Source organism: Rhopilema esculentum, chromosome 18 (assembly GCF_057945365.1).
Source record: "Rhopilema esculentum isolate cy_ngs chromosome 18, ASM5794536v1, whole genome shotgun sequence".
Lineage (NCBI taxonomy): Eukaryota > Metazoa > Cnidaria > Scyphozoa > Rhizostomeae > Rhizostomatidae > Rhopilema > Rhopilema esculentum.
The window spans coordinates 4584218-4596258 of record NC_142832.1 but is presented as its reverse complement, the minus strand read 5'-3'; the positions used below and the strand labels follow the sequence as shown (position 1 = coordinate 4596258).

Genomic DNA, 12041 nt, shown 5'->3' with positions numbered 1-12041 from the left:
AGTTGAATTACTTGTGAACCCAAACGAGTCTGATACATAATGCTAGGAAATTCGATCTTTCTTGCTTCAGGGAGGAGTTGCATTGCACATGATTCAAAGAAGTTAGTTTCTAGTTTAGTTACATCAAGTATGCTTTCGGCACTCCGTATAACATTCAACCCATATTTTATGCTTAATTTGATAGCATGTTTAGCTTATATTGGCTCGAAGTATATTCCATGGGTTTGCAGACATGCTTATGGAACTGGAGAGAAGTGTGCTCTTGACTGGCGTGATCAAGAAATTTTGATGTTTCTTTGCTTCGTAATTGTGATCAAAAACAGAAGATGGAAGCCAAGTCAATGGACTGAGTACATGGCAAATGTCTTCATGCTAGTCAAAGGTACCAATATACTATTGTTCTTCAGGAAAAATACCGCCTTGGGTATTGTATACATCATTATTTGCCTGATTCTTTTCTTACTTGTCCCGGAACCGAAGTACAAAGGGCCTGAAGAAGTCCGGTATTTTAGAGGGCAAGCTTTGGAAGAAGAGATAGCACAAAATAAAGGGACAATTTACCTGATCGAATTTTATGCCTCGTGGTCGTCAGCGTGCAACCATTTTACTCCAGTGTTTGCTGAAATATCCCTGAATTACAACCATGAATATCTAAAGTTTGGCAAGCTCGATGTTGGCCGTTATCCTATTGTAGCAGAAAGATACAACATTGATACAACAGTCAGATCCAAGCAACTTCCAACACTGATATTGTTTGTTAATGGAGAAGAAAAGTTAAGGAGGCCAGCTGCTGGAGAGAGTCAGATCTCCTGGTATTATCGGTTTACTAAGGAGAACATCATTCAAGATTTCTGCTTAAATGAACATTATAGTGCTTCTAAAGAAAAAGCAAAGAGAAAGGGGATTACTAGCGAGGAGAAGCCTAAAAAGGACTAACAATTATCAATACATAAAGTGTGTTCATGTCTTAATATAAAATGTTTTTCCTTTTTGAATTTGTAGCATGAAGCAAAGTAAAATGCTAAGAAATGCTGACTGCCTGATGCTTATACTGTATTTACCTTGGGATACAAGGCTGTAATGCTGGATAAAACCAGATATTTTATGCTAGTGTTTAAACTTTTTAGTAAATTTTTGGTTTAAAGTTATTGCTGATGTTTACCTTTGCTTATATTTAAAATGCATTTTCACATATAGTTGTAGTATGTTATACAAATTTGCATTATAACTTTACCTGTGCTACAGTTTTTGCATCTTTAAGCTGCCCATTCAACTGTTTGAAGGCTGTAAAGTATTCATTTGATACAAATTGCTTTCAAGAGCCATAAACACTGCTAATAATTGTACATATTAAAGCAATCCCCCCAGATCACCATGGCAATTTTCAAATGCAGAGCAGTTTTTTGGGGAGAGTTAAAAAGAGTATATTTTCTAGAAGTAACTATGAAATATGCAAACATTTTGAAACCCACTAAAGCTTTTTGTCTGAGTATGAAATGTCAGAACATATGTTGAAAACTCTAGGAATATTCTGCTATTTGGCACCATTTACTATAAAACATAGATTGTGATTCCCTTTCAAAATTCCTAGACATATTAAGTGTTCTTACCTTCAGACAATCACTTGATGTTGACATTTAAATTTTATTTTGATCAATTTATCAAGAACGTTGTAGTGGGCTCAATATTGATGTGTTATAAAACAAAAATACAAGCTAGATTCTTTCCTTAGTTTTAGTTCAAAAAGTATGTCCAAAATGGATATTGATCCCTGTTTATAAAACCTGGTACATTCAATTTCATCAAATGCCAACTAGGCGAATCTCTTTTCAAAGGTAGCAGTATATGTCTCCATCCATCCCGGTCCTTCGTCTTTCTCCACAGCTCGGCTTCAGTTTTTTCACTCAAATCCTTCAGATTCTTTCCCCATCCTCGACTTCCCTTGATTATTCCTTTCGATAGTGCAAAGAAATATGGGAAGTTTTGAGTGCTACAGTGGAAACCCGTATAAAAGAACCTAGGTTTTTTTCTAGCAGCCTGAATAGGTTCTTAATTAACAGGCTAATTAAAAGGTTCTTAACAAGGTTCTTATATATGTACAGGCCTTGTACACGTTAACAATGTTTATCACCCCAAGAATCCTAACGGATACACTTTAACCAGATTTCATGCTAATTTCAACCAATCAAACAAATTTGTGTTGTTAGATCGTCCCATTAGAATGTAACATACCATAACCTGATTTACTATAAGATGGTTTAATTTGCTAGTGTGAATAGAGTGTTAAAATACCACTCTAAAAACCCTCTTCTCTTATATATATATAGAGTGTGAAGCTCACTGCACATGCGCTGTTTGAGCACTCTGGCAGGGTCCCACAACCAATCCATTAAACTGCCTTGTTGCTCTGACAGCATAGCTCGGGTTGTGTTTCAGACAAGCTCTGTGCTGCACTGATGAGCCCACCAAGGGCAAAACAGTACTGTCTGCAGATTGAGTATATATATAAATATATATCATAGATTGAAGAAAGTAAAACTACATGGTTTATCTCTACAAGCCTGTTTCGTGAGTAACTCACTCTTCAGGAGATGTTGATATACCGGGTTGGCTTTTATAAATATATATATATATACTTGCAATATAGATTTAATCGCAGAAATAACACATTGTTGGTACCGGTTTCATCTTATCGTGCAGAATCTTCAGCCAATTTGTATATATATATATATATATATACAGCATAGCTCGGGTTGTGTCTCGGACAAGCTCTGTGCTGCACTGACGAGCCCACAAAGGGCGAAACAGTACTGTCTGCAGATTGAGTATATATATATATATATATATATATATATATATAATATATATATATATATATATACCTATATATATATGAAAGAACCCTTTCAGATTTCAGCCTCCTGGGGGTTCTTAATCATGGGGTTTGAAAGATTAAATTTCAGTCTCAAGGTTCTTATAAAAACAGGTTCTTTTATGTGGGTTTCTACTATACATAGATCGAATTCAATTGTTTTTCCAAAGGTCTTCTTGCTTTACACTACTATTATGTTAATAAATCAGGTATATAACTTAACAACTATGGATATCACCTAACGACTATGATATCATATAGTCATTATTCTTAAACAATGCTGAAAAAGTCATTATTCACATAAGTTGATTTATAATCAAGAAATCTCGTTATCAAAAATCTACGAAAATCGCAAAAGAAGTTACACCACAACAGAAAACATAATTTAGAAATATTTGGGAAATTCTTACTATTTTCGAATGGTTGGCTTTTCTACAAAGATTTTTAGGGCAATGTTTGTTGGTTTCCAAGCTACTGCTCTAAGTTGATGATATAAAATAAGATACAGAAGATATAAACTATTCTTATACTTATCTAGACGGGTTGGCTTATAGGGGTCTTTGATAAGAAAATGAATGAGAATGTTTACTTGTCATAGAATGGCTTATCCGTCTACCAAGAGCAGGTGTTATCGGTGAAGCTTAGCTGTTTACGCGGAAAATCTGTAGGGTTACCAATAACATCTTTTGAATTGCTAAATATTATTGTTATCATTTATTGATACTTCACCATTTTGGAAGCTAAGATGAATGTCATTTTCATTCTGTCGTTTCTTAAGATCAACTTCACGAAGCTCAACACACCCGTCTTTGTTATTGTCATTCGAGTTTGATATGCGTAGTGACTTAGCCGCCCACTGCATCGTTGCTCTCACTGCATTGAAGTCATCAATAGCGTTTACAACAGAACATATAAAACAAGAGACAAAACTTAGTCCAATGACGTTATAGAACATATACACAATGCCATAAAATGCCTTGTCACCAGAAAGATCCGGTATCAGGTCGCCAAAGCCGACTGTGCTCAACGATATGAAACAGAAGTATATACCTGCAGAAAAAATATATGTTACAAAATTATGAGTCAGAGAGAGTGGTTTTTGGTGGATCCAAAAAGCATTATTTAGTTCTGGTAGTTGAACAGATAACCAGTACGACGACAAGAAGAAATCTTGTTAGCAGTATTCAAGTTTCTACTTCAATTGATGCAACAATCCATATGACGGAAATATGTATAGTGTAGTGTCAACAACCTCGCAATTAAGATGACCAATTTCATCAAAATAAAACAATCACTCTGATATTAATAACTTGATTAGAATTGTCGAAAGCAGAAGCCTATTTCAACCTTTTCAAACCCTTTAATGTCCATTAGGAATTTCCCTTTATTACTTCTTAAAGCAAACACATTATATTTTACGTGCAAAGATGAACTTTTTAATGGAGTACCAAAATGTAACGTTATCAAAAACTTTTTACGATTTACGAACTATTTACTTTTGATTACATAACCTGAAAACACCATAAAATACATCATAAGCCTATTGTAAACTCTTAACTGTTGACTGAAGGGACATAATTAGCCTGCGATCAGGTCTCCGTCCGAGCCTGATCTCAGGCTAGGACATTGTGCCTTTAAGAAACATTATTTACAAAAGAAATAAAATTGTTATATTTTGCCTTACTGTGCAATGTGCGTCATGCACTATCACTTCAAGTATAATTCATTTTCTAAGAAAGAAATTGAAAGAGACATAAACATGAATGTTCTTACCCTGAAAATAAGTCCAGTTAAATGGAAAGGCCCCAAGTGCACCTGTGAAAATTATTATCATCATTTCAAAGAAAGCCACAAGAACAATCTTTGTGTTCTTCCACTTCTGTTCTTCCGGGCTCAATTTGTCGCAAGAGCATAATCCTAGCAATCGTTTATTCGCGTAGAGGATGCATTCTCCAAAATGCTTCAAGAATAGAGCATACAGTGGAATGCCTATAAGTGCAGTGATGATTGCCATCAGCCGTCCTTTGAACGTAATTGGCACAATGTGGCCGGTACCTGTAACACAAGACAACAACTCGTATTATTTCCTAGTCAATAATTGTTTCTGGCCTTTTAGAAATTCCCAAATATCACACCATCCACAAATAATTATACTATGTTATATTTTAATTTGTATTTTCAGATATAATCTGCTCAGTATTTACATAATTTAAATATTACAGAATGATTTATCGCCATTGGTCAAGGAACCAATCAAATGCGCCAGGACTCCTCTCACGTTACTTCCCGTCCGCAACTGGACCGCTCCTTTAGTCATTTTCGACATTTTTCTTCAAATATATCATTTATTACTGGGTAGTTTGCAAGTGTTTTTGTAACGAAGCGATTAACTCAATGTAACGCAAAATTTTCATAGAAAGACGACATCGACTTATTTTCTCTTTATTTAGCTCGTGCTGTTCCTGTAACTTTTCATCTTAACTTCAAATGTCCATATCCTAGCCAGACATCTGATTTTCGAGTTATGGATCTGAAACACAGGCAGCTATGTCCATGGGGCGACCTTTTTACACATCACACAGCTCTAAGCCTCTCAAATCTCCACACTTTATTCGACGTCAAAATCTTACTTAAGAGGCTAAAAGCAGACAGTGTAAGAACCAGACTTTGGAATAATTAGGCAATCAAAAAACCCACACATTTTTATCCAATATTTCCGTCAAAGTGAAATTTTCCTGATAGGCTAGCAACCCACACCCTCCTCATTAGAAAATGTCACTTCGACTGTAGCCATTAGGCTGATTTTGTGTGAATCCGAATCCGTCAACTTTGCTGTTTGCTTCACAGCTCATTACTAACAAAAAATCTTAGCTTTTCTTTTATTTCATTGCTGTGAAATAGAAAGTGATTTTCTTGAAAATGTATTTGCTTTTATCTGGCAAATATTTGAATAGATGATGCATTTTACCTGGAAACAAGAAACAGAATGAGATGATATGCAATGATTTAAGACTTTTACTGCCTGCCTTTGCTGAACAAAAGGAAGGACTGTTTTCATTCGCTTAAAGGGAATCTGTCTCGTTGTGGATTAGTCAACGAGAACAATAGCTGGAACAATAGCCTAAACACGATTCCAGCGCTCTGCCATATTTTTTACAATGCGATACGTAAAGGGAGACTGGAAACAATAAAAAATCCCTTTGTTCTTATAATCAATCAACGTCGTGACAGATGGGCTTTAACTTGTCAATCGAATCTATAGTATTATTTCAAGCATTCTTTTTTTAATTATCTATAGAATTATCCCAGATTGTGCAAAACTCTATAATGACGACATGTTTCAAAAAATTGGCTGAGCCCTGCCGTCTTTCTATCTAGCAGTTTTGGAATCGATCTACATACAAACGAAAAAGCCACTATTTTGTAGATAGAAGGAGTTCGTTTTCTCTCTTGGACCCCAGTGGTAATTTTTCTTTAGGCACACGGCTCTGATTGGACAACTATACCGGTCTTGTGCTTGCGTTTTTCTGAATGGCCTATTTCGATCCACAACTGGGTATATATTTTTCATCGTGTTCTTTTAGACCCTTATTCTAACGTTTAATGCTCTGAGGAGTTTCAGACAGAAAAGTTTTTAGCCAATATGTTATAAAATGTTTGCTTTTTCAAAGCCATTATTAATTACTTTTACTGCAAAAGGTTACAAAAAATTGCAATAATCATAAGATATATTTTAAATCTTCACTGAAATGTAGTCTGTTTCACTTAAAATTGGTCTCCAAGAAAACATAGATAAGTGCTAGAACATAGATCAAGTCACAAATTCTGCATCTCTGAGGTCTGTTTCCCTTTTTGCTTATAGTTACTTATTCACTCAATCTGTCGAAGCCTTTTGTGTGTAGAATAATCATGAAAAAAACTCCACTAAAAGGGCCGTAATATTGATATCAACTACCTGTAAGCTGGTAAATCCTTTTAAAAATTTTCCTTAAACAGGTATTTACAAGGTGGTTGATAATGCTGCTAAGATTCAAATTTTAGTAAATTTGTTATCTCAGCTTAATGATTTAAAGACTAAGTGAAAAGTGACACACTTAACTTCAAAGGGAATCCTTTATCGGATAACAGGTTCGTTGGATGAACGCTCTAAACTAGCCTAGAAAACATTTATCATGCTGTATAGAAAATACGGTGAAAATAGCATTACGAATTCATTATTCAAGAACAATCGTCAAAGAAGTACTATTCAGAATCAGACGCTTCGCAAATACAGGGTCTCCGACGCAAGTTTGCAACAAACTCTTGTTTTACAAAGCAGTGGGGGGAGGGAGGCCAAAACCCCCGGCCCTCTGTGATCGGAGGCCCTGGTTAACCTGTTAAATGAAATTTCTACATTGGCCGAGAATATATCAAACTATTATTGTGTACAGATCTGCTAAGTGTAATTTAACAAACTCACCTATGAATAAATCATATTTCTGTTAGACTTTCACAAAGTTTATTTTGTTTTGATGAATCCATAGAAAGATGTATTCATACTGCGAGTGTGAATCCGAGTTGTGAAGGGAATATATTACTGCGAAGGTGAAATGAAAAAAAGAAACTCTAAGAATTTTCTTCCATTTCACCTTCACAGTCACATAACTCCCACGCAAATCGGATTCGTAAAGAAGTATGAATACATTTGAATGCTATAGACTATAGGTAGAGACTAAAGCGAGGTATGAATAGCTACCGACTTTAGGAAAGTCTAGATTCATGTTGACGCCAGGTTTAATCCAGTCTAAAGTCAATTAGGCACCTTCAACTTTACAGTTAAAGCGATAATACTTAATCCAGTAACAAGTCTTACAATTAGCTCTAATTTTCATCAAAATATACGAAAACCTGTGCAAAACTTTCATGATATTCAAATAAGATTCATTCCAAAAACATAAATGCGATTTTGGATTGTGCTTCTACGCGAAAATCTGATTTGAGGGATGCATTGCTTCTTTTTGAAAATTAGTTCTTAGCGAAAATGCTATGTATTAGTATGATAGTGTTTAGCTCTTTGCTCAACAGCTAGCTAACAGCTTTGCTGCATCTGGTAAAGTGAAGGATGCCAGAAAAGCGTCAAAATAACTTCTAATTTCAAAGGGCAATTTGAAAGATTTTCAATTTTGTAACAACGCTTCCCAAACTTGGTAAGCGGCACTGATTGGTCAACCTCAACAGTCATGTGCTCGTGTTTCTGATTGGCCTATTTCGATCCTCAACTGAGTATATATATTTCCTATCGTAGAGTTTTTGATCCATTTTCTGACATTTTAAACTCTGAAGAGTGTCAGACGAAAAGCTTTAGTTTACTAAATGTTTGCTTTTTTCAAAGCCATTGTCAAGTTTTGTACCACCAAAAGATTGTTTGCTTCCCAAACTATTACGTCACTTGAGTGGTGGAGGATCGGGAAAGGGGAGGTGGGTGATAACAGTCTTCAAATGATTTTAAAAAGTACTTGGAGTGATACACTATGTCATAGTACCTGCAAAACAATCTTTAATCTCCCGTCTGAGCCCGCATTACACTCTTTTTCTATTATAAGAATGCTGTTTACAAGAATATTCTGGCTCAGAACCAACCAATTTTTAGATGCAAATTCAAAGAATATTATAAAATTTTGCTCAGCCTTAGCTCACATATTTGTGTCTCATTTTCAACCGTGCCTCTTTTTTGGATGTTTTTTCACCGAAATGAAATATCTCTATTTTCCAAAAGCCATTTCATAATCTCCTAAAACCATTTCAGATAAAAAAGAGTACTTTAAGAATCTTTTTGGGCACAAAAGAAAAAATATCTAAAGAATATCGAGGCATGAAGAATCTTTAACTATTCTTATTGAAATAAGTGTGCATGAAATAAGTGTAAATCAGAGGTTTGTGTTTATCGTTATGCTCAGGTAAGCTTAGCGGACGAAACGAGGCTATTGCAACTTAAACGAGGTCAAATAAACTAGAAACTGGAACTTCTCTATTCAAATTCAAATATTGAACAGTATATTTATATTTATATTGCTACCTTATAAGACAATCATGAGAGAAACGTCAGCAATAAAAGGGCTATGATGTTTTCTACAACAAAGTGATACAGCAATCAGCAATAGTGATATGGCTCGATTCCTTTTAGAAACTGCCTGCATATTGTTGTTCAAGTCTTGATTTTGTATCTACAATGCTAATGTGGATTAAGTTGCATGTCCTTCTTTATTAATCCAGTGCAATCTAATTGTTGTTTTTAATTAGATGCATTTTTATTGTAGAAGAGAGAGTGATGTGTTTTAATCCTTGCCAGCATGATAGTTCAAAAGATCAAGAATCTTAGGATCGAGATTCAAAGAAGTAATTCGGATCGCAGCGAGAGAACAAAACCGTGTTGGAGGATGCCTTGTTATAAATAGATCATTTAACATTTTAGAAAACACAGGGAGTTTTTTTAGATGTAAGCATAAAACGTGACTATCTTCATACTTGAAGGTTTTTGGCTAGGTGCAAGAATGATACAAGACCTGACTTAAAGAACCCTTCACTTGACTACAACATTGATTTCAACAAAATACGCCCATATTAAAGTAATATTCGCAGTCCAATCTTTTCAAGCAAAGTTTCATCGAGAAATTTAGGTATTAGTCTAGAGAAATATGGAAACGTTGCTTCCTAATGCTGTTAGTAACGACAACAACTGTGGGCATCGAGGGATTTGCGCTAAAGGCTCGTAACAAAATATCGACCTATGTGTAACTTAAATATTGCCAGGTCAAAGAGACATTTATGCTGCTTAAGTTTCGCTCTGTACTTGCATATTTGCTTGCCTCAAAATAATCCCATAAGCTGAACCGATCAGTGGAAAAAACCAATAAAAAACTGGTGAGGCGATAAAAAACTAAAACGAAAGAAAGCCGAAACGAGAGGCAACCGAAACGACAGGCAGCCGAAACGATAGGCAGCTATATATGGCAAAGGTATCGCAAGAGAATAATGTTCTAAAAACATAATTGCTTTTCACAAGACATTGTACCTTATAGTATTAAATTTTTGGAGATGCTTGAAAACGAACTAAACTTGAAAACAGGCTAATTGGGCTTGGAAAGATCTACCACATGCAATTATAATCCTGATGTCTTTAGCAATACAAGCAGAGCATTCATATTGCAAACGATTTGCCAAGCTAAAAAAATTATCTTGTTTAATAGAATATTCATTGTTTTTAACTTGTATCTCGAAAAGACCTGTTTAATGCATAAATCATTTGTTTTTTTTAATAGACAATGAAAGCAAATATAAAAACGGTCAGGTCACTGCTTTGAACGGAAAAGTAAAAATTCTGCGGACATCACCAAGCATGTTTATAAGACATGTCTTTTATAAGTCATTCGCGCTTGCTGATATTTCTTGATTTTCCAATCAAGCTATTATGATTTACTTGAATATCTTCCCGTGAAAGCAACATTCTCATTTACATAAAACGCCCAGTAAATTCATTTCTCGATTAACACAAGAAAGCAAAGAAATGTTTCTTACCTACTGTGGTGAATAGAATAGTTACGAACCAAAACGCTTTGGAGAAGCTTTTCCATGAATCCGTCATATAAACAGCCCTATCTGCATTAGCTGCTGCAATAATGTTTTTTATAAGCTCCATTGATTGATTAGCCGTGTAATTAAAACGTCTTGATAAACTCGCAGCAATGCTTTTCAAATTCGGCCTTTCTTCTTTTGCTTCCACATACTCGATTTGCTGGAATATATAAGCACAGATCGCAATGTAAACATGCAAAACTACAAGAAGTATCAAAGTCTTTCGTCCATCGTGTGAACTAACAGGCAGATTGTCACTGTATGTCCTTCCAATACCACGCTTTCGTTTTCTCCAAAATAACAGCATGTTTATCTGCCACCTCCGAGCTCGGTGTATAATCTATAACGCTCTGTATGCAAATCACTAATAAATATCCCTGTACAATTTGAAGACAAGGTTTATCGTGCACAAAGAAGATGGTGCTACCTTTTTGCCGGATGTACTCGTATTAGTTCAGAGCTCGTTGTAAAGAACTCTGTAGTGTAATGTTTTATTAATGGAAGGGGATTCCCTGTTGCTAGAGTCTGCAAGTATCTTTCAATGAGGTATTGCCCTTCCCACTCAATGGCCCGTTTTCTTATGGTAGAATGCCGGTAATGCTAATAGGACATATGATACTAGCCGTTCTGGTTATTTAAGCTGTTTCGTAGTCCGTTTTGCAGTGCAATGATCATTGCCATATTTTCAGAGCTGCTTAAAGCCACTGTTCTATTTTCCATTCCTGAGTAGACGTGAATCTTCAAATCCACAACTTAAATTTCGGTTAAGGTTATATATTACTTCATTCAACGGCTGAAGTATTTTAGAATGATTATATAAGCATAGGAAGTATTTTTGATTATCAACACATTTCTAAAATTGCAGTTACAAAAAGCAAGCTGAGACCTATAGCCATAGCGAGAGAGGAAATAATGTTTCTTTAACATTTGATATCTATTGAGAACCTTATAAGAACCTACTGAGAATCAGAGTTTTGCAAGGTTTATGCTTCATACAATAAATCCTTGAAATGAAGATTCTAAGAAATAGAACTTACAAGCAGTGTTTATTTAACAAAGCATCTTGTGTTTAGCATTGTTATGTATATAGTTGGCTTAAAATAGTTTTTAATATCTAGTATTGCACGTTACCGACTTAAAAGAAAGTAAAGAAATAATATAATATAGCCTGATTAATCATGAAGGGGCATCGTCAAACGAACCATCTTCTACTAAGAGCATGGGTGTAGGAAACATAGGGGCTGGAAGGGTACAGCCCCTTAATAAGGCAAAATTCATCTCGTTCCAGGCCCAATTCAAGCAGTTCTGTCACTATAAAGCAATAATTTTTGGGCAACATGAATGCTAAGGCCCTCTCCCCCAAACGTGCAGCATTCACTACGCCCATTACAAAGAGACACCCCTATAGACAGGTAATTCCAACCGAATCTATAATCAAATTCAAAAGAAAACTTTTTGATAAAAGCCTTATGCAAGTACCTTTGACCCTGAAAATTTTGATGTTGCAAACTGCTACTTTAGAAAATAGGGATTAACACTGGCATAGGTTCTATGTCAT

The 12041-nt window shown here is 35.3% G+C and overlaps 1 protein-coding gene and 1 pseudogene across 1 annotated transcript; one reads left to right on the top strand and one right to left on the bottom strand.

Annotated features, from left to right (window-relative positions):
* Positions 1-39: 39 nt before the first annotated feature.
* LOC148958093 (thioredoxin-related transmembrane protein 2 pseudogene) lies at positions 40-936 on the top strand (annotated as a pseudogene).
* Positions 937-1378: 442 nt separating this feature from the next.
* LOC135696789 (potassium channel subfamily K member 15) lies at positions 1379-11084 on the bottom strand. The gene is made up of 3 exons (XM_065216303.2): positions 10427-11084; positions 4646-4927; positions 1379-3922 (listed from the first exon to the last, which is right to left on the bottom strand). Exons 1-3 carry the CDS (start codon positions 10788-10790, stop codon positions 3567-3569), a joined length of 1002 nt encoding a protein of 333 aa, XP_065072375.2. The 5' UTR covers positions 10791-11084; the 3' UTR covers positions 1379-3566.
* Between the last annotated feature and the right edge of the window lie 957 nt (positions 11085-12041).

Coding starts and splice junctions, on each gene's coding strand:
- LOC135696789 (XM_065216303.2), bottom strand. CDS start 10,790: ATGCTGTTATTTTGGAGAAAACGAAAGCGTGGTATTGGAAGGACATAC. Junction 4,928..10,426: donor TATTCTATTCACCACAGTAG/GTAAGAAACATT, acceptor CTTGTGTTACAG/GTACCGGCCACATTGTGCCA. Junction 3,923..4,645: donor TAACTGGACTTATTTTCAGG/GTAAGAACATTC, acceptor TTTTTTCTGCAG/GTATATACTTCTGTTTCATA.